General features: G+C 51.0%; 2 protein-coding genes across 4 annotated transcripts in view; one reads left to right on the top strand and one right to left on the bottom strand.

Annotated features, from left to right (window-relative positions):
* The window catches only part of LRIG1 (leucine rich repeats and immunoglobulin like domains 1), a 109,566-nt gene extending 92,991 nt beyond the window's left edge, over window positions 1-16,575 (top strand). Inside the window, exons 12-19 of the mRNA XM_032867343.1 lie at window positions 2,735-2,898; window positions 9,983-10,303; window positions 11,489-11,770; window positions 12,222-12,641; window positions 12,996-13,121; window positions 13,733-13,879; window positions 14,486-14,770; window positions 14,868-16,575. Coding sequence (XP_032723234.1) covers window positions 2,735-2,898; window positions 9,983-10,303; window positions 11,489-11,770; window positions 12,222-12,641; window positions 12,996-13,121; window positions 13,733-13,879; window positions 14,486-14,770; window positions 14,868-15,127 — 2,005 coding nt within the window. The 3' untranslated portion in view covers window positions 15,128-16,575. The remainder of the gene's footprint in view (window positions 1-2,734; window positions 2,899-9,982; window positions 10,304-11,488; window positions 11,771-12,221; window positions 12,642-12,995; window positions 13,122-13,732; window positions 13,880-14,485; window positions 14,771-14,867) is intronic.
* A 935-nt stretch (window positions 16,576-17,510) lies between these two features.
* SLC25A26 (solute carrier family 25 member 26) overlaps window positions 17,511-26,052 on the bottom strand; it is a 129,475-nt gene continuing 120,933 nt past the window's right edge. For all 3 annotated transcript variants that reach the window (XM_032867346.1, XM_032867345.1, XM_032867344.1), the window contains 3 exons: window positions 22,806-22,870; window positions 21,819-21,892; window positions 17,511-17,702 (listed from right to left, as the gene is read on the bottom strand). In XM_032867346.1, the coding sequence (XP_032723237.1) occupies window positions 17,585-17,702; window positions 21,819-21,892; window positions 22,806-22,870 (257 nt within the window). In that variant the 3' untranslated portion in view covers window positions 17,511-17,584. The remainder of the gene's footprint in view (window positions 17,703-21,818; window positions 21,893-22,805; window positions 22,871-26,052) is intronic.

The raw sequence follows: 26,052 nt of genomic DNA, 5'->3' as shown, positions 1-26,052 counted from the left end.
TCCAGGTGCTTGGGACCCCCCCCCCCTCGCCCAGATATGCCTCAGCGTGCTTCTGGAGGCTCGGCCTTGGCCGCTGCCTGGGTTTCCTGCCACTCGCTACATGGACCCAGTGTGGCTGGCCCTGGGCCCAGTCCTCTGATGGGAGAAACGGTTAATTCCACTTGGTCGTTTTCTTCCCCCATCTGATCAAGGCAGGTTGTACCGTGTACTTAGTCATGCTCTGGGTAAATTTCCATAAGCGATGATTAGAAACACATTTTGACTTGGAATCGTGAAAATGCACTGTAAGCCAGCAGAGTGATGGGATGGCTGGAGGCGGGAGTTGCGGAAAGCGGTGTCTATTAGCAGCTGACAAGAAGGAAGAGTAGCGGAAATCTGCAAAGCCTTGGGGTTGCTGGCTGTTCCCAGTTCCATCTTCCAGCCTCACTTTTGTCTTTAAAGGGGTGTGTGTGGTGGGGGGGCTGTCAGGGGTCAGTGTCCTTTCTATCTAGCCGGATTTGCTCTCCATCTGTCTTGTTGGTCCTTTTTTTCTTTAGAAAGAGCACTCACGCATGCACGTGAGAACTGTGGGGAGGCGAAGAGGGAGAAGGAGAGCCTCAGGCAGGTTCCACGCTCAGCACAGAGCCGGACACTGGGCATGAGATCATGACCCGAGCTGAAATCATTCAGACCCGTTAATTAACCAGTGGAGCCACCCAGGCACCCCCGGTCTTGCTGGTCCTGACCCACTCTTCAGGAAAGTCTTCTTTCTTCCCCGAGTACCCTCTCCATGCCGAGGTGTTGTCTCCTCTGGTGAGGTGGGCTTCACTGGAGAAGGCAGGGAATCCGGAAGCAGGCTAGGCCAGTGCTATGTGGCATGAGGTATAACTTCCCACACACGTTTCTGATCGGCAATAAACGTCAGGTTTGCTTTTCTCACTTTGTTCCTGTGGCTCAAATGAAATCGGTGTCTGTTCTCCACACAAGTGCATCAGGTCTCACAGCAACAGCCCAGTGTCTTCCTCTAGACTTCACTCAGGCTTTCTGACAGTGGGAGAGATCCTCTCTGTGCGTCATGGGCGCAGCGTTTTCGGTGTGTGGTGACGGCCCCTCCGCCCACCACCCACAGCCCCCCTGCAGCAGCTGCTGGTGTCCTGGGCGGGCGGGAGTCAGCCACTTCCTCGGTCATGGCCGTGGGAGCCCTCCTGCCACCAGACTAGCTCCGCAGGTAGATACCTCAAAGAGCAGAGCCACCCAAGCAACAGAGCCACCCAGTCAAGCCGCCCATCAAATACAAACGCACAAATCTTTTAAAAAATAAATAAGTAAATAAAATCCAATGCTGATTTAAAGGTCAGATGTGGGCAGACATCCCAGTTAGAATGGCTTTGAGGTCAATTGTAGCAGTCTTTGAAAAAGCACCTTCTAAAAGTATTTTAATATGAGATAGTTAATCTGGGAACCACGAGGACAGGACGGAGGAGTAGATTTTCCTGAATTTAGCTAGCAGGGGGTTCTCTGGCTTGCGTGTCACTCTTCCCTGCTGTTTACTAATTTGACAGTTCTTTCCTTAGAAAGCCTGTGTGAAATAGAGGAAAACCAGAAGCTGGCCCATTTGATGTCGTAGTTGACATGTGGGGAAAATGGTGTGTGGAGGAGGTTACTGCTCTCATATTGGCCCACGTGATGCTTTTGGACTTTCTCAGTATACTTGTGCCCCCTCTTGTCACCGTGTACTAGAGGCAGCTCATGACAGGGGAGCCCATGTGTTTTCTCCCTCGGCCCATTGGGGTGTGGGCTGGCCTCCATCACTGAGCTCACGGCCTTGAGGTCTTCCAGGAACAGGGCAGCTAGACTCTCCGGTTGACTTATCTTCAAGTGACTCCTCAGGAAGGAATGTCCGCTGAGATGGTGATTCCGATTTCTGCTTGAAAAGCTTATCCTCAGTTGCTGAGAAATGAAAAAGAAAATATTCTCTGTTTTGGTTGGAGGCTCACAAAACCAAAGTTGTGCATTCTCATGCTCCCTGGGCAGTGGCAATTAACTAACAAGCACTGTTTAGGGAGCGGAGTCCAGTTCTGCCGGCCTCCTGGATCGCGCTGGTGCACAGACAAATACACAAACAAGAGGGAACCACGCTGGTGAGGCTTACGTTTTGGAAGTAAGAAAACAGGCAGCTGTGCCAAATAAAAAGCCAACAGCAATGTAGAAAAAGAACACTTCTCGGAACTTGTTTCAGATTTAGATCAAAGTCTCAGACTGGGTTTGGAAGCTCCCATGGCTTATCAGGAGAGTGGGAAAAAGCAGGGGGGACAGGGCTCCTGTCTCTGTCGGACAGTCAGAGGCTGGAAGAGGTTAGATGGTGCCCGCGGGGTCACGTGAGAGCAGTGAGTGCCCGTCCCTGCACACACGTGCACTCAGGGTTGTGCTCACCATGGGGTCAGCTGTGGGGCCAGCCATGGGGTCAGTAAGGCCCGCAGCGTCCGCATCACCCGGGGGCTTGTTAGAAAGGACAGATCTCTGCTTCCACCCCAACGTCCTGAGCCCGACCTGCATTTAGTGAAAATCTCCAGGTAGATGGGACGTCCTGCTCTAGGTCACTGGGGAAGAATGGAGAAAAATCTTTTCCCTTCCTAGATTGCTGGTGTTAACAGCAGAAGCTGACCAGAGGTGACAGAGGGAAGGAATCTGTACACCAATGGGATGTCCCTGTCTTGAGGTCACACGTCCGACATCCCTTTTGTTTCTCTTTCAGCCACATCAGCAGTGATAGCTTCTTGTGTGACTGCCAGCTGCAGTGGCTGCCCGCGTGGCTAGTGGCCAGGATGCTGCAGGCCTTGGTGACGGCCACCTGTGCCCACCCAGAAGCACTGAAGGGCCGGAGCATCTTCTCCGTGCCGCCGGAGACTTTCGTGTGCGGTAAGATGGCCTTTGTGGCTTTTTTCTCATGAGGGGCCGGGAGGCCAAGGAGGAAGCCCTCCGTATGGGAGTGACTCCTGTGATCAGAGGAAACCCCAGTTCCTGCTTACCGGTCAGCCATTGGGTGCAACCGATTTCCCACGGAAACCACACATAGTATTTGCTGCAGGGACACCTCATTCTGTGGTCCTGGGAGGACGTGCCTTTAATCAGAAGGGAGCCTGTGCTGGCTCGGTTACAAATCAGAATAACCAGTTATTGGAAGAAAGTTGTGTTGTCTGAAGATGGCTCCGGTGCCCAGGTTTAGCTGTGAATTTACTCAGTGTAGGAGGCTGGGGTTTTAATGTGTGTTTCTTTCCAGCCCCAGGAATGAAAGGTTAAACACAGGAAGAACAAGTCTCATGAGAACAGTTACTGTAGTAAAAATAATTCCTTGTTGTTGACTTGCACTCTGGCTGTTTCTCCAAACCACTGAAGTCTGCCCTTGTAACCTTATACTCTTTCTTCCTTCTGATTCCTTCCTTCGGGTCTCGCCATCTTTTTTTTGACCAAGTGTGCTCGGAATCCCACGTTTGACTGCACAGAGCACAGAGAGGCTGGCCGGCTGGAGACGGGGCTCCTGGTCTCTAAGCAGGAGGGAGGGTGGGATTCCCAGGCGAGATGGGAGCTCGGGAGCAGGCATGAGTCCCTCCTGCCTTTTGTCGTCCTGTCTGCCCCCTGCCTTGGGTGTGATGATCCCAACCAGGAGCCATCCTAGCAGTGTGGGGACCCCCGCGGTCCTCTTCTCCACCCTACTTCTCAGGCAGAGCAGCAGCCAGGGTGCCTGCTGCAGTCCGAACACAGGTGCCCCCCTTCCACGCTTTCGCCCGCCGCCACCACCACCACTGCTTATGAAAGTGGGCTTACCCTCCCTTGTGCTGATCCAGTCCAGCAAGCAGCCCTGAGAACACGCGGTGCGGGACAGGCCTCCGGAATGAGCTTTCCTCCCGGCTCAGCGTGCGGGCATGTCTGTGCAGAATGTGTGAGTGCATCCAGCTCCCGCTCCCGGGGACAGAGCGTGCAATCCGCGGTTCATCGGGGACCTGGGCCTTGACCACTCAGCTGTTAATCAACCTTTCTGAAATGGAGCTTTCTGCGCCTTCCTCCCTTTCGCTGTCCCAGGGCATCGTCTTCCCCTTTGGATGAGCCACTGTGGGATGTGGGCCCTGCTGCACCCAGCCTCCGGCCTGTGGCCCTGGCGTGTTCCGGGGTGTTCTGAGGTGCAGCAGGCGTCTGTCCACACTGTCGCTCAGGCTCGTGAGTCTTCCCCCTCTTTATAAAATGGAAAAACTAACCGCTTCACACCCACGAGCGTTGCATCAGAAAGTCAGCAAGTGTTGGTGAGGATGGCGGGGTGACCAAATCCTCCTGCGCTGCCGGTGGGAATGGAACCCGGCGCGGCCCCTCTGGAACGCAGTCTGGGAGTGTCCCCGACAATTAAACATAGGATGACCTCCTAGTTATGTACCCAGGGAAAACAAATATATTTACATAAAACCTGGACACAAATGCTCATGGCAGCATTCTTCGTAGTAGCCAAAGAGTGCAGAGAATGCAGGCGCCCATCACTGGGTGCGCGGATCCATACACAACAGCACGGCCGCGCTCTAGAGCGTTCCTGGGCCATGGAAAGAGACCGTTCGTACAACGGATGAACCTTGAAATATTTGAAGTGAAGGAAGCTGGTCACAAAAGACCAAACCCTCTGATTCTGTCTACATGACAAGTCCAGAAGGAGTGAGTGTCATGTCCAGAATAGGTCCCCATTTAGGGGCCACTGCAGGGGTGGTAGAGAGGTCAGTGACTACTGGTGGCTTAGGGTGGAGGGAGAAGGGATGATAGTGGGAGGGTAGGAAGTTTCTCTTTGAGGGCAAGAAAATGTGTTTATATTTACCGTGAAGATTGTTGTGTCATGATTCTGTAAGTCACTGTGTCAGGTCAGCAATCAGTAGTCTTCAGAATACTGAAGAGTTGTATAACCCCACCACCATCTACCTGATCATTCTCATCACCTGTAAGAGAAACTGTGATCACAGCAGTCACACCCTATGCTCCCCTGTCCCCAGGCGCTGGCAGCCATGACTCTACATTGTATCTCTAGGATTTATCTGTTCTGGATGTTTCATATAAATGGACTCCTATAATATATGGTCTTTTGTGACTTTTTTAACAACGTAATTTTTTACTATGTATTAGTACTTTTTTTGGAAGAGAGAGAGACAGCGAGCAAGTCATGAGTCCAGGGTCGGGGCGGGCAGAGGCAGAAGGGGAGAGAGAATCTGAAGCAGGCGCCATGCCCAGCACAGAGCCCAACACAGGGCTCGATCTCATGACCCTGAGACCATAACCTGAGTCAAAATCAAGAGTTTTACTTCTTCCTTTCCAATCTTGATAGCTTTTATTTTTTCTTGCCTGATGGCGGTACTCCAGTGCAGTGCTGAACAGAAGTGGTGAGGGCAGACATCTTTGTCTCTCTTGAGTGGGGAGAAGCATTCAGTCTTTTACCATGAGATGTGATGTTGTGGGTTTTTCGTAGGTGACCTTTTTCTGGTTGAGGAATGCCCTTCAATTTGTAATTTGTTGAGTATTTTTATCATAAAGGTGTTGGATATTGTCAAATATTTTTTCCACATTTGCTGAGGTGATCAATGGGATTTTTTCCCTTTATTGATATGGTGTATTACATTGATTTTTGGACATTAAACCACACTTGCATTCCTAGGATAAATCTAGCTTCATTATGGTCTATAATCCTTTCTGTACGTTGTAGGATTTGGTTTGCCAGTATTTTTATATTGTTGAAGATTTTTGCATTTGTACTCATAAAGATCTATAGTTTTGTTTTTGTCTAATTTTATCTGGGGATACTTGACTCATACAGTGGAGTCTAAAAATGTTCACTTCTCAACTGTCTTTTTGGAAGAATAGGTGACGGATTAGTGGTAATTACTCTTTAATTTGGGGTAAAATTTACCAGAGTAGTCATTTGAGTCTGGACTTTTCTTTGTGGGAAGTTTTAAAATTATTTATTGTGTTTCTTTACTTGTTACTATCTATTCAGATTTTGATTATTCTTGAGTCAGTGTTGGTAGTTTGTATTTTTCTGAGTTTGTATGTGTATGAGGTTTTCTCGTTTGGCACACAGAGGAGTCAGTATTCTCGTTGAGGTCTATAGGGTTAGTTGTAATGTGCCCTGTTTTTTCCCCTAATTTTAGTGTTTGAAGTCTTCTCCTCACTTCTCTACAAGTCTACAGTTTCTTCAATTTTGTTAGTATTTTCAAAGAATTAACTTTTGTTTTCATCGATTCTTCCCCCCCCTCTATTTTTCTCTTATTTATTTCTGTTCTAATCATTATTATCTTCTCTTTGGTTTGGATATAGCTTGTTTTTCTGATTTCTTAAAAATGATAATGTTACTAATTTGAGATCTTCCTTAATGTAGGCATTTACAGCTCTAAATCTGTCTAGAAGCACTGTCTTAGGCTGCAGCATTTAAGTTTTGGTATTTGTTTTCACTTTCATTCATCTCAAGACACTTTCTAATTTCTCTTACAATTTCTTCTTTTACTTCCAGAAGTACCGTGTAGTTTCTGAAAATTAGATTCCCAGTATTCCTTCTGATACTGATTTTTTACTTCATTTCATTGCCATTAAAGACACTTTGTATGATTTCTGTCTTTTTAAAATTTATTGAGATTTGTTTGTAGCCTTACATGCGGTTTTGTTGGGGAACGTTCCATGTGCATCTGAAGATGTTTATTCTGCTGCTGTAGGGTGGAATGTTCTGTAGATACCTGATAGGTCTGTTTGGCTTATAGAGTCATCCAGGTTTTCTCTTGCCTTGCTGGTCTTTGGCCTCATGGTTTTATCCGATCATTGAACGTGGAGTATTGAGTTCTACAAACTACTGTTGCATTGTTCATTTCTTTCTTCAGTTTTGTCCTGCTTCTTGTTTTGTGGAGCTCTGTTAGGTGCATATATGTTTCATGTTTAGGTCTTGGGATGGACTGTTTTATATTATAAAAAATGACTCTTCGTCCCTAGTAACTATTTCTGTCCTAAAGGCTATTTTATCGGATATTGGTATAGACACTGTAGTTTTCTTTTTGGCAACTATTTCCCTATTTGTGACCTTGAATCTAAAGTGTATCTCTTAACAACAAGAAAGCATGTAGGTGGGTCATGGGTTTTTTTAATCCTATTTGGAATCTTGCATTTTGACAAGAGGGTTTAATTGATTTGTTTAATGTAACTACTGATAAGACAGAATTCACTCCTTGTTATTTGCTTCCTAGGCATCTTTTTTGTTGTTGTTGTTCCTGTGTTTCTTCATTACTAACTAGTTTCATATTAGGTATCTTCTGATATACCATTTTAATTCCCTCCTGTTTATCTTAGTATTTTTTGAGTTATTTTCTTAATGACTGTGTAAGGACTATAATTAACATCTTTAAAACAGTCTACTTCAGATTAAAAATGAAATTAACTGGGGCGCCTGGGTGGCTCAGTGGGTTAAGCCGCTGCCTTCAGCTCAGGTCATGATCTCAGGGTCCTGGGATCGAGTCCCGCATCGGGCTCTCTGCTCAGCAGGGAGCCTGCTTCCCTCTCTCTCTCTCTCTGCCTGCCTCTCTGTCTACTTGTGATCTCTCTCTATCAAATAAATAAATAAAATCTTTAAAAAAAAATGAAATTAGCTTCAGTAGTATGCAAAATTTTGCTCCTACTAAGCTCCATTTGTGGAGACCCTCCTTTGTGGTATGGTTGTCATATAAATTACATCTTTATTTATCATAAGCCTGTCAACACAGTTTTGTGATTATTGCTCTGTATAGTTGCCTTTTAAATCATATAAACGAACATTACAAAAATATACTGTACTTGCATACTTACATATGTAGTTACTTTAATGCTGTTTATTTCTTTGTGTGGATTTCAGTTACTGTGTGTCCTTTCATTTCAGCCTGAAGGATTCCCTTTAGTATTTCTCGTAGGGCAGGTCTGGTAGCAGCGAATGCTGTCAGGTTTTTTGTTTTTAAATCTGAGAGTGATTTAATTTCTCCTTCACTTTCAAAGGATGGTTTTGCTGGATACAGATTTCGTAGCTGACCAGTCTCTTTCAGTGCTTTGAAAATATCTCCTTCCTCACCTCCATGGTTTCTGATGAGAAATCAGCTGTTCGTGTCACCGAGGATCCCTTCTGTGTTGGGTTGCAGCTCTCCTGTTCACGATTCTTTGGCTTCTGACAGTTTGACTATTAAGTTTCTGGGTGGGGATCTTTGACTTTATCCTTTTTGGGTTTGTTGAACTTCTTGGATGTGTAGGTCCCTATTTTTCACCAAATTTGGAAGTTTGGGGACATTATTTCTACAAATATTGTTTCCGTCTCCTCCTTCTTGGACTCGCATTATTTGTATGCTGTGATGCTTTGATGTCCCACAGGTCTCTGGGACTGTTCTCAGCTAACTCCACGGCTTTCTGTTTCTTAGATTGGATAGTTTCGATTTCACCAGCCCTTCTGCCTGCTTAGTGGGGCTATTGAGACCTTCTAGTGAATTTTTAATTTCAGTTATTATACTTTTAAACTCCCAAAGTTATATTTGGTTTAATTCTACAATTTCTAATTCTTTATTGGTGGTGTTTGTTTGGTGGGAAAGTATTCCAACACTTTTCCTTTCATTTTCTTAGACATGATTTCTTTTAGTTCTTTGAAGATATTTTATAAAGCCAATATAAAGTTTTTATTTAAGTGCAAGATCTAGGCTTCCTCAAGAACAGTTTCCATTGACTGCTCCCCCCCTCCATTTCTTTGTATGTTTTATAGTTTATTGGAAACTGAGCCTTTAAAATCATATGGCAACTCCAGAGATCAGATTCTCCTTCCATCTTGCCCCTGGTTTGCTGTCGTTCTGTTTATTATTACGATTTGTTGAGTGACTTTCCTGGACAAAGACTGTAGTCTCTTCCATGTGGCTGCTGAAGTGCCCTCTGGTTTGCTGATGACTGGACAGAGACTCCTTCAGTTATCTCAGAAGGTCTCCCATCCTTTGCCCAGGAGCTCTGGTGTGCTGAGGGCATGCGGCCACTTCTGTTGGCACTGATTCGTAATCACAGGTGGGAAATGAGGCTCCTCCCAAGGCTTTTTTGGGGAAGGCAGATAGCCCTGTGCCTGCACCTGGCCTTCTAGAGCTTTAGGAACATGTGGGACCTTTTCATTGACTGCTTTCTTTTCCTTTTTGGTTTCTGGGCCAGCCTCCTGTGGGCTCCAGAGGATACTGCCTCACCTCTAGGGGCTGCTCATTTCTGTCATGTGTCCTAGGACCAGGGCTTCCTTGCTGAGCCCACCGCATCAGGTCAAATAATGCCAAAGGATGGGGTCCTTGTGGGGGCTCCACAGCCATTCTGCCCCTCTCGGTGGTCACTAGGCTGCCAGGTTTTAAGGCTACCACAAAGCTGGGCAGAGAAGCATGGAACTTAAGCTGAGTTAGATGCCACAAAGCTCATGTTCCTTCTTGAGATTCAGGCATTTTCTTGAGTCAACCTTCCATGAGTTGTTACAGCCTTTGCTTGTTACAGCCTTCCAGAATTCTGAAAAAGTTGATTACAACCATTTTTGCCAGTATTACTGTGGCTTTAACGGAGGTACAGATTTTTGGAAGAGTTTGTCTCGCGTTCTGGAAGTGCTTCTCACTCCCCGCCTCTTGGCGTGAAGTTGGTGGGTAAGGTCTGTGCATTCCCGACTGAAGGTTCCTCACTGTTCGTGTGTTTTGTAAGATGAGCCAGTGAAGCAAACTGTGGTATTCTCCCAGAAACTCCTGAAATGCCTGGTTTGGTACAGGAGCACTGGCGGATGGGTTTGTAGTCCGGGGGTGTGGTCACAGAGGTGATCCCTGCTCAGGGTTTCTCGTCGAAGGCTAGAAATCCCCTGTTCGAGTCGCTCGCAGTGTCTGGTGGAGCTGAGGGCGAGCAGATACCCTGCAAGATGCGGTCCCTCTGTGTCCAGAGAGCCTGGGTGGGAGGCTCTTCAGTGTGGCTCTCCTCTCCGCAGATGACTTACCAAAACCCCAGATCATCACCCAGCCGGAGCCCACCATGGCCGTCGTGGGCAAGGACATCCGGTTCACGTGCTCGGCGGCCAGCAGCAGCAGCTCCCCCATGACATTCGCCTGGAAGAAGGACAATGAGGTCTTGGCCAACGCCGACATGGAGAATTTCGCCCACGTGCGCGCGCAGGACGGGAAGGTGATGGAGTACACCACCATCCTGCACCTGCGCCGCGTCACCTTCGGACACGAGGGCCGCTACCAATGCGTCATCACCAACCACTTCGGCTCCACGTACTCGCACAAGGCCAGGCTCGTTGTGAACGGTAAGGCAGCGCTCTTCACGCGGGCGCCGAGTCCTCTGACGCCGCGCGGCCCTCCATGACCGTGTCAGAAGGATGCGACCCCGAGACGCATGAGCCTCATCGGGACACTGGCGTCATGGGTGTCACTGGTGTCATTGGTGCCTGGGGGGCCCCAGAGCAAGTTCTGGAGGTTGAAGGGTTGTTCTCAGCGATTTACCTATTTCTAGTGACTTTTTAAAATCCAGTTATTATGTTAAATGCAATGATGGGCCCAAGCCTCATATTTTTATCCATTTATTCTCCACAAACCATGATGTCCGGCGTCCAGACTCCCAGCATACCCGACTGTGGGGAAACTCCTGCCCTCTGAGCTTTGGAGCCTCTCCAGGTGGCTTTTCTCAGGGCTGCCGGCCGCCACAGTTTAGGGCGGAAGAGGAGCCCACAGCTAGCGTGGTTGAGCGCCCCACCACTGTAACCTGGTTTTTAAGCCTCCAGTTATTAAGTGCTAGAACCGGGGTCCCGAAGCCCTTAAAGGCCGCCGGAAAACCCATTCTCTACCCCACACGTGGCCTGTGGTCTTGGCTTATTCTGACGGAGTCCTTGGTGTCAAAAGCTCCGGGACCTGTGAGACTTGCTGCCGAACTAAGCCCGACGGGAAGCGCGGTGGTACCCTGGTGTGTGCTGGCGGCTGGCTCGGGGAGTGTGGCAGAAGGAAGCTGGCTGACTGCCCCAGCTGGCGAGCGTCCAGTGATGGGGCTTGATACCGCCTCTCCAACTCTGCTTCCCCAAGAGGGAGGGGCCCTCCCGTTGCCCTGCCCAGGGCAAGGGCATGTCCTCCTTCCCCGTCTTTATGTCCTGTTGGAGCAGATCCCTGTGTTTCCTGGGCTCTGTTCTGGTGGTTAACAAAGGCAGGCGGGCATCAGTGCCCGGTATTTATGGGCTGTCCCCCATGGACAGATGGCCATGTGAGGGGGCACTAGGCAGCCTCGGGTTCACAAGAGCGAGCCACGGACGGGAGAGGCTGGCCATTTGGGGAAGCCAACTGCTCCTCTCCCAGGCAGTGGGAGCAGGTCAAGACAGACACCGGCACAGACGGCGGGGAGGGGACAGACACCCACCAAGCAGGAGGGCTCTTCGCCAGAGGACTGTCCCGGCTTTGGCGTCCAGCTCTTCCTTCCCGCAAGCCTCATGGTCTGTATTTTGCAGTGTTGCCGTCCTTCACCAAAATACCGCACGATATTGCCATCCGGACTGGCACCATGGCCCGCCTCGAGTGTGCTGCCAGCGGCCACCCTAACCCGCAGATCGCTTGGCAGAAGGACGGAGGCACGGACTTCCCCGCTGCACGTGAGCGACGCATGCATGTCATGCCCGACGACGACGTGTTTTTCATCACGAATGTGAAGCTGGAGGACATGGGCGTGTACAGCTGCACCGCCCAGAACTCGGCCGGCATCGTTTCCGCCAACGCCACCCTGACCGTCTTCGGTGCGAGCGCTCACACCCTGAGTCTAGGCGGCCACGCATGCACAGAGGGGGCAAGGGGTCACCCCTCCTGGGCACCTGGCAGTGGCCGAGCGGGCTGTGCTGCTTACCTTTGCGTAAAACGTTCAGGAAAATGTTAGAAAGCAGCTCAACAAGTGGTTCTTTTTTTTAAGGGAATATTTTCTGTAGGGCTTTCATGGAACATTCTCAGACTGCCCTCTGACTCGGGCTGGATGGGTGAGCTCTCCGGCCGGAGACACACAAGCCGGGCACAGGACAGGTGGGGGAGAGAAGGGGCTTCTCTGTGGCTCAGGAGTTCCTCCTCCTCGTCAGAGCTACCCCCAGAACGGTCAGGATATGGTCAGTGTCAGGTCTCCCAAAAAGCTCTGATCCAAGATCTGTCCAGAAGGCAGGGCAGACCCCTGGAATAACCATCTCCTCTGACTTACTGCAGAAACCCCATCGTTGGTGGTGCCCCTGGAAGACCGTGTGGTGTCCACAGGAGAAACGGTGGCGCTCCAGTGCAAAGCGACCGGGAACCCTACGCCCCGCATCACCTGGTTAAAGGGGGGCCGCCCCCTGAGCCTCACCGAGCGGCACCACTTCACGCCCGGCAACCAGCTGCTCGTTGTTCAGAACGTGGTGGTGGAGGACGCAGGCCAGTACACGTGCGAGATCTCCAACACCCTGGGCACGGAGCGCGCGCACAGTCGGCTGAGCATCGTGCCCGCCCCTGGCTGCAGGAGGGACGGCAGCACCGTGGGCATCTTCACCATCGCCGTGGTGTGCAGCATCGTCCTGACGTCGCTGGTCTGGGTGTGCATCATCTACCAGACCAGGAAGAAGAGCGAGGAGTACAGTGTCACCAACACAGGTCAGCCACTGCTGGCGAGGAGGCAGGGTGCCTCGGGCCTGTGCACGGCAGCCACGTGCTGGCTTGTCACCGCAGTGACCTCCTGGGGTCATGCCTCTGCTTGTTCTGGCTCCCTCACCATCCCTGTGTGCTCGCTCACACTCTCTCAGACTCAGACCTCCAACGGCTGTGTTTTTTACACCCAGGTGGAAAGTGAGGCTGAGCTGGGCCCCCCCAGACCCTCTCTCCGCACAGCTTGGGCGGCTGCTGTTGGGAGAGGCTTGTGTCTGGGCCTGATCGCAAATGGGTGTTGTCCCGTCTTGTTCCCACGGAGGATGGGGACACCTGCTATCTGACTGTCCTGTCTCCTTGCAGATGAAACCATCGTGCCACCGGATGTTCCAAGCTACCTCTCGTCTCAGGGAACTCTTTCTGACCGGCAGGAAACTGTGACCAGGACTGAGGGTGGCCATCAGGCCAACGGGCACATCGAGAGCAACGGTAAGGCATCAGAGCCCAATGCGACCCTGTCCTCAGGAGCCCCCCACCCCCACCCATGGCAGGTGCACAGCCTTATACTGAGCGCATCTGACCTTGAAGGTTGGCAGACTGGAGCCTTCTGTTGGGGTTTTTTGGCCCTACCCTGTGCATGTTCTCCAAGGTTTTAAAAATCCAACCCCCAGAAAGTTGATCTATTGGGCTCAGCATCTCCTGGTCAAGATAAGGTAGGATTGAATAAGCTGCAAAGGACATTACAGGCCCTGAAACCGGTCCATTTGTTGAGTAAAGGCCGGGCCCAGGCCTGCTCTGTTGTCCAATCTCTGCTACCAGAAAGCTCTCCCAGGGTGAGCTACTGCTACCGGGGAGATTGAGTGCTTACGGGGGCGGGGGCATGTCTGTCCTCACAGGAACCGCTCCCCGGCACAGCCTGAACACTGAAAGGCCTGCCTGCGGGGTTGGCTTGTGTTACCAGTGCTCCTTGCTGGTCAGCAGGCACCCATTTTAAAGACCATTGTCAAGAGGACTGTTCGAGTAGTTCCTGCCGCTTGTTCTCATTAAGCATCCTCTGCCCAGCTAAGCCCATCGTTTCTAACTGTGGGAACCTACTGCAGGTACTTGTCCAAGGGACGCCAGCCTCTTCTCAGAGGCGGACGCTCACGGCATCACGTGCAGGCAGCCGAAGCTGTGCGGGGGCTCGAACAAGGAACCCTGGACCATGATGGAGAAAGTGCCGCAGAGGCCGGGACCACAGAAGACGGGTAAGAGCTGCTCTCCTCAGCAAGAGTTTTAAGTTCTCAAAATCAAAATTCAGGTAGACCTATTCATGAAATGAAAGCAAGAGATGCGTTATGGGTCTAGGACTGTCTCAGAATCTGCTATTAAGTATATGAACAGGAAGCTGGGGCCTAGCTCTCCTGATTCTGAGTAGCAGGTCTCTTACGTCAGTCTGTGGGGTGGGGAGCCTGGGCTTGAACTTTCCAGATTTGTAAAGGGAAAGGCCAACCTGAAGCACCTTTTCACCAGGCCTATTTTGGAGGCTGTATTTCTAATGACTCTGAAGACTCCTGACAGCACGTGGTGTGTCATGCAGTCGGATTTTTTTTTCTGTGATGGAAGAGTAGGACCACTTTCTCTCATGAAGCAATTCCTCTGAACTGTTGAAACACGGAGGGCCCATTCTTCCTTAACGGCTTGGTATCTACCCAGTCCTCCTCCTGTGACCATGCCTGGGGGAGAGGGGAGGTTTGAGAGAGGTGGTCTAAGCAGGGCTGTGGCCTCCCAGCCAGGGATGCAGCGCTCTGTTCTGGGCGGGGATGCACAGCTCGGGGGCAGTGGCTGTGATCCATCTCTGCTCGGTCCTGCAGAGCACGGCGGCCCAGTGGCATGCGGGGATGGCAACGCTGGTGTGGACGGTTATTCCAAGGAGCAAGCTTTCTATCCTTCGCCTATGAGCAAAGAGAGTACACAGCCAGGCACACTCAGTAGCCAGGAGCCCAGTCAGACACACCGAGAACATTCTCTGCTGCCTCTAACCAGTGGGACTGCTGACGGGTCCCGCGCCAACTGCAGGGGGTCCCTCTACCCCAGTAACCACGACAGAATGCCGACATCCTTGAAGAAAAAGCCACTGGCGCCTCCAGATGGGAAAGGTAGACGTTCACAGCCTTCCAGGGTGGCACCCGCAGCGGGGTGGGGGCGGGGAAGAGGCCAGCCTGGAGCTCTGACGCGGCCCCTCCTTCCTCACAGGGGCCTCTCCGTGGACTTTGGCAAGGTTGTGTGAGCCGGACTCGAGAGACCTCCAGCCTCCCTCGACATTAACTCCAGGCAGTCCTGAGCTCTCTGAAGCTGCCTCGGGCCTTCCTGAGGTCCCCAGCGAAGGCCAGCACTTGCTTCTTTCCAACGGACACCTCCCCCAGGTGTGCGACGCCAGCCCTGAGTCCCCAACGCTGACAGGACAGCCTCCAGGGAAGCGGGGCACGCCCCTGCTCTTTCCACCGAAGATCTAGGCTTGGTCTACCTCAGATCTTGTGCCCGTCTCTACAGGAAGGAGAGGTAGTAGGAGAGGCTGTAAGGAAGCTTGAGTTCAAGCGTCACTGATGTGTACAGAGTTTTTAAACTTCCATGTGGAGTGTCCGTGGTTTAAAGGACTTGCAGCTGAAGCCCAGAACCGCAAGAGGCTGTTGTGTACAAAAGCAGAAAAGTATTTGATACCCTTGTACATAAGAGTTTTCAGAGATTTCCTATATATTATATATCTTTTGCAGAGGCTATTTTAATCTTTAGTGCATGGTTAACAGAAAAAAAAAAAACCATACAATTTTGACAATATTATTTTTCGTTATCAGGTTGCTGTTTAATTTTGGAATGGGGGGTGGGGAGGAGTTCTGGTGCCTTAATGCATGGATGGAATTTGTAGAAGCTAAAAACCACATTTGCTCCCAGGAGTTTCTGGAGGGCGGGGCAGAAGGGAAGTCCTGGGGTTTGCCTTGCACTTCCCGGGACAGCCCCCGAGGATGCGGCCCAGCCCGGGCCCTCCTTCGCATGCATCGGCTTTCACTTCCCGTCAGTATCACTCACTGGGGATGCTCGCACAGCTCGCCTCCTTGCGGTGTCCTGAGATGCCCGTGTCGCCCTGGACCTCTGCCCTCCAGGCTTTTGTAAGTTGGAGCTCCTTGCCAAGCAGAAGGGAGGGTTGTTGATCCACCGCAAGCCTTTGTTCCAAACAACGAAGCACTGCCTGCCTTCCTTCCCTGAGAAAAGCAGATGTGGTCGTCGGTCTCACTCGATTGTCCTTTGAGGCTTATTTTACTGAGATAGAGGCTGCTGGTGTTGGTACCTGTGGATTTTTCAATAGTGATGTTTTAGTTCAGCCAATAGAATTCATGTGACATTGACCATGGGGGAGAGAAAGGGTCGAGTCCCTCCTTTTCAGGGCTAGCTTCTCTCTGCTGAGGATCCGGAGCATGTCTGTCCACGTCCTTCCCTCACACAGACAGACCCGGGCTGGGGCTGTAATAAGTTGAGGCCCCTGGCCGGGGTATATTTGCACTTTCGAGACCTGTAGCTAACCATCTTGTGAGTGCCAATGTGTATTTCAGGAAAAATTACATTGAAAACAAGGTCCTTAAAAAATCTCAGAAAGCAAGTTCCTTTAGCCCAAAAGCTGAAGGTACAGACTGACAAAATGGTTGGTAAAATTTTACTCTCCAGTGTCATCACTGTTCTAAAAGGTAAGCACACTTAGAATTGTGTTCTCAACAGTCAGCTGATTGTTACTTCCACAAAATATGTGAATTTGCTGCTTCTGAGAGGCAATGTGAAAGAGGAAGTATTACTTTTATGTACAAAGTTATTTATTTATAGAAATTTTGGTACAATGTACATTGAACATGTAAAATACTGAAGTGTCTAACAGCATTGAAGTGTCTAAAATAAAGGTTCATTTATAAATGTTGATTGTGTGGCTGGGGGCATTCTTCTACCCACCGTTTCTCCCCCTTCCCTTCCAGAAACTCCCTTAAAATAAAATGCAGTTATGCTGCCTTTGATTATGTTTTCCCAAAAGGGGAAAATTTCTTCTCAGCAAAACAAAATCCTACACTTCTTTGCTTCAGGGAAGATACACCGCCCCTAGATTCCTGAGATTTCTCTCTGAATTTTTCTAACACCTGGAGCATATTAGTCAAGCTCCGCAACAGTGACCTCCCCATTTCATTTCCAGTACTGCACAACAACCCTTCCCGACGGGGCACGAAGATGCCGCGCTCGATCTCCGAGCCGGCTCCGGCCCCTCCTTTGGGTCTCACGTGGAGGAGCGTGGAGTGGGGCTCAGGTCCTCAGTGGGTCCACCGCCCCCTCCTGCGCCGAAGCCTGCCGGTCCCACCGAGGCCCTGAGCAGCAACTGCTTGCTTTCTCGCACACACCACGTGGGCTGCCGGACGCTTCTCTAAAATAATACAATCGTGTTTTTTAGGGGAAATCTGGGGGTAATTAAGAAAGGGCCTGGCTGCCCAGAAGAAGGCCTGCCTGCACCTACAGGTCATTGTTTCTCAACAAAGCCCTAAGCTTCACCAGGGGGAGACACCCAGCCCCGGGCCCCACTTTCCCTCTGAGTCCCCTTCCTTCCTGCTCCCGGTCCAGCCCCACCGTCTCTGCCTCCCGCGCTCGGTCCGCTAGCGGGGGGCAGGAAGTGTGAGATCAGCTACAGATCAAATGAAGGCTCCAAGCAGCCTGGACTGAGCATCGGCACGTGGCTTTATTCGGGGGGCGGAGGACAGGGTTGAGAGTACCGCTGTGGCCAGGGTTCCGTGCGAGCGTGCCAGCCAGACGACAGCGGGGAAGACACGTTCTCAAGGTCCCCAGGGTCCCCGTCTTCACACACACGAGCCTGGGGCAGAGGACCACACCGCTGCTCCCATGGCATCCTTTTTCTTGAGAGCCGAGCAGGGGGCACCGTCCCTGCTTCAGGGCCTCTCTCTGCCGGATTCCAACAACAAGCTGCGGGTCTGCTCGTAAGCACCAAGAAAGATGAAACCTCCCAGGCTGATGGCTGCCATTCGAGGGAAGACACCTGCAAATAATCTGGGGAAGGAACAAGGCAGGAGGAAAGATTCCTTTCAAATCGGTGTGTGTGAAAAAGGTTAAATTCCAACACCTACAGCTTGCTCAGCTCAGCACACCACGCTCATTAAACCCTGCACAGCACTTAGAGCGTGCGCTTTTTCCTTCCAGAATGGCACTAAATTACATTCCCAAGTAGACTTGTTGAAGTCTGGGCCCAGCTGTTTGTTGGCTAACGTGGCTAAATACCAAACAGCTTACTCGTGAGCCTTGCAATGAAGTCCCGTAATTAGTCAAGAAAGACTAACTCTGTCCCCACAACAGGACTGCTGAAAACGTCCAGACCGCTTCTGCCTGTGGGAGAGGGTAAAATGGACTCTGCTAAAGCAGTCCAGGGTCCGACTCCGGGGCGCGCGTGCCCCACCCCCCAAGAAGGGAAGGCAGGCTCCGGGGCCAGAGGAGCTTATCCCAACAGCTCTGCCGCTCCTCCCAGGACTTGGTTGCATTTTGTCCTTAGAGGCCCACAAATGTGATGCCACAACAGGAAAGCGGATCTCCATGCATTCTCGGCTTGTCTTCTCCCCTGAGGAAGGACCAGAAAGGCCACAGTCTGGGGACAGCACCTCCTCGAAGGTGCAGTCCCCACGCACCCCACCAGGCCAGTCAGGGGAGCGACTTCAGAAGAATCAAAGGCAAAGAAAAAGAACAGCATTACTGGGGACGCAGACCGGAGGTTCACTCGAAAAGCCAACCTGTGGCTGCGCACGGGTCTGTTCAGAGAGCGTCCTCGTGGCACTGCCAGAACCAGCGCGACCGCGCAGAACCGCCTCGTGGGCAGCCCACGGGGGCCGAGACACGCACCTGCGTGGTGAGTTCTGCCACAACTCCCCGAGCTGCACGCGTGAGCACGGCAAGGAGGTGAGCATCGACTCCAACACCTCAACCTTCTCTGGAGGGCGAGACTAGAAACATTCCCTGTCTTTCTAGGATAACTGAGCCTTTTTACCAAGAGTATTTTGTAAAGCAGTAAAAATCAGGACGAGCGGGTTAGCAGCGAGTACACTTTAGATCCAGTCTAGGGAAGAAAAGTGAAAATGGCCAGGTTATGTGAAAAGGACAGAACCTCTAAGAGGAAAAACAGCACAGTAAGCTCAACAGGGACTGGCCAAGGAAGCGGGCAGAAGGGACCCCCCCCCCCCCCCCCGCGCACCCCCTTGTTTTTGCATGGCTGCTGGGACAGGTCACACACCTCCCCTGTGAGGAGCACTCAGCACTTCTGAGGAAGACGGACTTAGCATTAGGGGGCCCTTTTGTTAGGGAAGTAGGGATTTAAATCATTAAAATACTTCAGATAAGATGAGAACCTCTTGTTCTTGTCCAGAGGTAACCATGAAAACTATACAAGGAGAAAAATCGTTTAGCTCGGCGTCATGCACCCAGTTTTTTGCAGGAGGTGGTAGGTGAGGACAGACACCCATTACCGCTCGGAGGCCCCTGGGACCTTCTGGCCTGACACACAGCTGACCCTTCTTGGCCCTACCTGCACAGAGAAGGGTGCCAGGAGGGAGGTCAGCAGAAGACCACCTGCGCCATGAAAGCCAGCCAGCCTGCCTCCCTCCCTCCCAAGCAGACATTTCTGAAACCTGTGCCTTGGTTCAGCTTTTGCGGCCGATGAACTCCGCTGCTCCTGGCAGGGGCAGATGGAAGCAGTTTACGGTTTCACTAGATGACAATGGGATCTATTAAACGTAATTACAGCCTTACGGCCGAGTCATTTGTGCGGTGGGAGCCCGGAGCAGAGGGGGCTGTGTTCTCCGGACTGCGGAGCACACGAGGGAACAAATGAGCAAACGGAGGGCACGGGGCCCGGCGGGGGTGCGCACAGGCCCCGCGGTCCCTCCGTGAAGGGCACGGTCAAGGAACACACAAAGCCAGTTGAGGAACAGGACAAGGAGGAAAGCGCAATACAGGAGGCGCAGGCTTCCCCATCTGCTTCCCGGCTGCTGGGCTGAAAGGGCGTGTGGTGGTTCTGTTTTGGGGAAACCAGTTGGCCTGAGAGCCCATATCCCAAGTAGGTGCCAGAACGTGGTCTTCCCCGTGAGAACCAACATGCAGAGACCGCAGCGTCCCCACTCGCCCCCGAGAGGCCAGCGCCGTTTCCCTGCAGGGTGGGAAGTTGCAAGTGCGAGGCCACGGAACACTCCAGAGATGCACAAGGGGGCTCCAAGGCGGCGGAAGGGCCCGTGGGGCTGTGTGGGAACCAGACAGAGGAGGCAGGCCGGGGCGCCCAGGAATGGTTTTACAACAGCGGCCCATGTTTGCAGGGACTGTTTTGTTTTATTTGCGTTGAATTACAATTCTGTTGTCAAATTATTTGGTGTCTCTTATCCCCGTTAGTAGGAAGCTAGTGAAAACTAGCCTTTCTCAATGACCGGCGTGGCCGCCTGGATACTCTGCTGAGGACCACACTGTGCATACTCGGGACAGCCCAGACTCGAGATGATAAGCCAAATTCCCAGTCACCTTTTCAGGGCTGACAGTGCGGACAGAGGAGCCCTGGGCATGTTTAGGTCGCCTGTCCTCTGCCTCTAACTCTGGTGTCGCCCAGTTACACCACACCGAGCACACAGCACAGTGGGGACCGGGGAGGGTTTGGTCTCGATCCTGTCCTCACAGGAATTCCTTCTCCACAAGCTCTTGGAGGCCAGGCCCATCCTGCTGTACCTGCATCCGGCCGTCATCTCAAGCAAGGCCGATGCACTACAGCCCACACCGACCCCACAGAGCTAAATCAAGAGTGGTGGTCTGACCGGTGGTTGCTATAAAACCCAATAGGAGCCTCAGTGAAACAAAGAGGGCCATAAAATTCAGCATTTTGACTTGGTTATCATCTAAAAAGGCTACTACACACAACATCTCTGTGTGGCTCAAAACTATCTGAAACACAGAATCTTTTACCTGCTATTAAAACGTGGCTTTAGAGCCTCTTTTCTCTCACACCATTTCATTGTTCAAGGTGAAATTTGTGTCAAAACCAATGTGTCTGAGGTACAAGCAAGCAGACTCTCACGTGGTGTTGACTCTAAGTGGCCCAGGGGCACCGGCTCTGCCACTCCCTGCCTCGCTCACGCTCAAGTGCTCCTTCCCGTTACACCCACTTCTTGTCTTGAAATCCTTAAGCCCGTCATCAGCAGGCATCAGTCCATCAGAGCTGGCCCATTCAACAAAACCACCCACCGGGACCCACTTTTCAATCGATCTACCAGTTGGAAATTCCAGAGAATGGGGCCATTCTCCCGCGAAAACCCCACCTGGGTCCTCACCAAGAGGCCTCAAGTTGCCCAGCTATCTAGTGGCCGAAAGAAAGACCTGTCAAATGCACACAGCCCACCAGTCATCGCCACAGCCCCCGGGGAGAGGTGGGGGCACTGCCTCGGACAGCTGCCCCACCAGCCACACCCTGCCACGACACTACCCCCATCGCCACCCTCCAGGAGGTGACCATGGCTCTGCTCTCCCAGGAGAACCCCTGCTAGGTCATTCCAAAGCGCACACTGTTGTGTCGCGACCCATCCAGACCCCAACACGGAGACGTGTACAGATGGTAAAAGCAACGTGAAAGCACATTTGGCCAAGGAGGCATTTTCGGACACGATGTTTGGAGTCTGGGGCACAGAGCAAAGTAGAGAGCGGGTTTCAAGTGAGGCGCCACACACACGGGTGTGGCGAAAGTAACTGCTACTGATCATAGTGAGAAGTCTCCCCAACGACAAGTGCTTTCCTCTAAATGTCACCCTCGCTCGCTTGCATTCCTGCATTCCATAACTGGAATCCTGTTTGCTCAGAGCTGCTGCCCGGAACATGGGGGGCGGGGGGGGGGCGATGGTGGGCAGGCACATGGGTGTCCTCCAACATCCAGACAGACAAGACTGGTGATCACGTGGCTAGACGTTGCATCAACTTGGCCGTGCACTAACATCTCACACGGGTAATGTCAAATATGTTGGTGAAATGTAAATAAAGAGACCCAACCAGGATGATCGGAAGAAAGGAAAGGGTTTTATCCCGTTAAGGCTAAAGGCAGGAAGAGCCCATGGAAAGGCGGAAAGGGGGTTTCACCTTCCTGCATGTGCTTACCCTGACAGCCCATGCGTCCGCCAGACCCCGTGCAGCGCAGACAGTACGTTCCCACTAGCGGTGCTGGAACCAGCCTGCGTAACAGACAACAGACGAAGCCATTATCTTACGAAATTCCCCCGCTGATCCTCAGGGGGCGGCTCCCAACAGCCCTCTGCTCGGACAGTTTGAAACAGAGTGGGAGCTTCTCGGGAATCAGGACTCCCGGATCTGGATCACACCAGACCGGAAGCCCTCCCGTTCCCACCCACAGGTGAGCCCTGACGGACAGGAAGCTGCTGTCCTAGGTTCTCGCATCAAACTGGACGCAGAGCTCGCCTCGGTAATTCACCAACTGCTGTCTCACGGGACGACGACTGAGAGCAGAGTGACTGCGTGGAGAACAGGCACTGATCAGTCTATACGGTCCAAACTTGCCGAAGCAGCTAACAGACCCGTTTAAGAAAGAGCACTGCGATCCATTTAACACAGGAGCGATTCTCTCGGGTTTGGCCTTGTCCACCACGTAACAGAATCCCGCACTCACTGTCCCACTTTTTCCTAAGGGTAGGACGTTTTCTTCTCTATGGTTGTGCCCCAGATGTTATGCACGTGGCATTCCATGACATCTTGGTCTAGGTTTTTCCGTAACAATTTTTCTTTTTAATGAAAAATGTTTTTAAACTGTGACAACTGTCCTGATGGACCCAGTGAAGGCCAAACGCGGTGTGAGTTCGGCGCCTCTAGCCCACCTGCTGCACAGCAGGAAGCGAGGCAACTCTGAGCCTCATGTCTGTCGGCCGTGAACACAGAGCAACCTGGAACATGGCATCCCGGCCGAGGCCCTGCAGCAGCGCTGCTGGCTTACGCGAGGCCAGTGAGCATGGTTTCGGGAAGGCGGGGTGCCGCAGGCTCACACCGCAGTCGCGCGCTCGCGATACGCACGAGCCCTGGGGGGAGCACGGACAAGCTGTGTCTGCGTGATCTAAGTGTTAGATTAACACTTACCTTGGCCAACATGATTCTTGTTTTTGCCACATCCAGAGGCGTGGTGACCGCAGCTGCAAATCCACCTGCGCACAGAAGACGACCGGACAGGTAAAGGAGGGATTGTTTACCGTATTACACAGTCTTTTATTTTCTCATTCCTCCTAAGTCCGCTGAGATCACTCCCCTATCATTACACCCACTGGCCTGACTCAAGGAGAGGGCGGGCGCACATGTGCGAAACCCACATGCCCCGTGGCTCTCATAGTGATGGTGAAAGAGATGACTGGATAATGCTTTACACACTCAAGCGGGGAAAAAGGCCCCATAATTTATCTTGCTCTTTTGTGGAGCAACAGACCTGTGTGTGTGCACGTGATTGTGCGTCTGTGTTCAGACACACACTGTCTGTAGGAGAGGCTCGCTGCTCCCGGTAACTCTCAGAGGCCCATGGCTTCCAGGGACACTGTTTTTGACCCAGACTCCAAAATGCTGCTCTTTTTTTCTGGTCTGAGATAAAATGGGCAAAGAGAAATATGCATACTGCTGCAGGGACTTTCAGTATTAACAGCTAAATTCTTTTAAAAGGGCAAAGTTTTCGGTCTTTGCAGGCTTCAGAGAACAGGCCAGGCCAAGTAATGACATTTCTAGGCCCCCCTCTGCATCCTGATTCCACAGGCACTTTGCCCACAGCTTCCTTCCCACCTTCTCTTCCACGGAATACCATGACTGCCAAACTGATATTTAGAAAATCCACACATTGTAATATCCATACCTACGGACAGAGGAATTCGAGGAATTTTTTTTTTTTTAATAGAAACCGCAGTATATGTTGTCGACATTTTATTTAGCGTGATACAAAGATGTATTTTAAGCCCCAAGAGGCCCTGAGGAGATAGAAATAATAAACCCGAAAGGGCTTTCTCAAGACTCGGCTTCCGTGAGCTGGGCTGCAGTTTCACAGGGAGCTGAACACACTTGTATGAAGGATGCTCCAGAAATAGCACGTCTCCCCCTGAAGTCTGTGGTGTGCGAAGGTCATCTGCTCTCTGCCAACTATCTTTCTAAACGTGTTGCTGAAATAAGATCCTCACGCTGAACTCTGGCAGCAGGCATGAGTGACTTTTTGAAAGATGTACCCATAATGCTTTTATGTCCCATTTCTGGTGACTCACAAAGGACACACCCCTTAGGGCTACAGATTATCAATGACATGAGCCCCATTTGCTTTAGCCACTTTTGTCCTAAGAACATGTGAAACATTTTCCTCCAGATTCAGAAGCTGCCTGAAATTTAGGTACTTACTCAACTTCAGGCAATGAATCTGTACTATCCCACCCCAAACTCCCCACCCCAAATCTGATATAGTTCGGCTTTGCGTCCTTCACTAGCTGCAAGGGTCTGCAGGGCCCAGCCCAGAACTCTGGAAGAGTCAGAAAGATCAAGCCTTAAATTCCATGCTTAAATACAGTACTTCTTCTCTAGGTAAAGCACCCTACGAGACACGTACTTCTGTAACGGCTACCCATGCAACCGGCGGGGGAAACTGAGCCTCAGTGAGGTTACAGAACTCACAGACAGTTTTAGTGCAGAGCTGAGACGTGAACTTCCCTGACTCCAGACCATGAGCGCATGGTCATCGAGGCCTCAGGTTTTTTCATCTGTAAAAAGCAGGTAAGAGTATGACACAGGCACTAAGTAAGTCTGTGCCAAGTGTCTAGGGTAGTACCTGGCTCTTTCCTGCAAGGGCAGAGATAAAGTGTGATTTTCCGTCACGGCTCTAGCCCAGTGCACATAGCAGACACTCAAAAATGCTTGCCAGGAGCCTGGAACAAGCATCTGTAGTTTTTACAAACCCGAGGTTTTAACTCGTCCTCTAAAAGAGAGGAGAAAGGGGAAGCTCGGAGTGGATATTTGGGCTTACTCTGTAGCCGGCAGGTGGGACTGCAGCAGGCACAGTGGTATCTTGTGTGCTTACGGCACACGAGACTTACGGCATCTTGTGTGTGTGGGATTACTCCACATGGCAGACAACTTGCTCAGGGCCACACAGTATGGAGCTGCCACTCAATGTCACGAGCATCTTAGCTCCAAAAGTAGTGCTCCTTGACCACGTGATAACTGGTATGTGATAAGACATACAATGTGCCTGATTGTTAAAACTCAGAAGTGCATACAGCATTATCCTATTTGAAAATGTTCACAAGCTGGGGGGTCTTGGTGGCTCAGTTGGTTAAGCGTCTACTTTCCGCTCAGGTCATGATCTCAGAATCCTGGGATCAAGCGGGGAGCCTGCTTCTGCCTCTCCCTCTGCCCCTCCCCCAACTTCTCTCTCTCAAATAAAAACCTTTAAGAAAAAAAGAAAAGAAAATGCTCATAAACTTTCCTAAACCAACTCTGAAGACTTACAAGTTGGTGAAGACATCACTGGTCTCCTGACTACTCAGGCTTTCCTCACTTACCTATGTTGAAAAGTATGTGTCTTCTCGTAAACATGGGTACGGTGCACCCGACATGCCTTGGTCCCTAGCAATAGTGCACCTGTCCCTTACTGTGGCTGCCTGCCAATGTGATCTTACAGACTGCCGCTTCATATGGGTAATATGAAGAAAAGTCCAAGACAAAAACAAATACACTTAAATAGGTCCCAATTTTACTATGACGTAGCTGCATTTTATGAAAGTTATCAATAAATCAATTTTAACGTCTTCAAATGTCAAGAACTGCTTTACTACCCAGCCCTCACCATGCTTTTTATGAGGCTGCAAAGAAGGGCCTATGAAGATCATGTAATATGGGTTACAGTGGGGAGGGGGCTGGGGACCTGCGCTTTTGGTTAAAATGCAGTGATTTTAGGAAACTGTAAACTGCTGGTAATAAATACGAGGAACATGCTAACATATTAGAGAGGATATAATTATTCGGTGCAACTGTAGGCTGCCGATGTGCTCGCATGGCGTCACAACTGAAGCAATTTTCTACAGGTTCCACAGACAGAGGTTCTCACAGAATGTCAGGCCAACTGCTTTCAGAGACCAGGTTCAGGGGAAACTGGGAGCTTACAATAAAATGACGTATCACATGTCCTTAGGGAACAAATGCGGGTTCGTGACCACCCCAAAGGGGCCACCTTCCTCCAACAAGTCTGGAGCTGTCACACCCCAGCATGCGCCTCGGGGGTGTCATCTCCAAACCAGCGGACAGACACATGGGGCTACAATAACAGGCTTTTTGTGTGTGTTTCAAGGTTGTGCCAGGCTTTCTCATT

This window comes from Lontra canadensis, unplaced genomic scaffold (assembly GCF_010015895.1).
Source record: "Lontra canadensis isolate GAN:19392208 unplaced genomic scaffold, GSC_riverotter_1.0 scaffold34, whole genome shotgun sequence".
Taxonomy (NCBI): domain Eukaryota; kingdom Metazoa; phylum Chordata; class Mammalia; order Carnivora; family Mustelidae; genus Lontra; species Lontra canadensis.
This window is presented reverse-complemented; position numbering and strand designations above follow the sequence as displayed.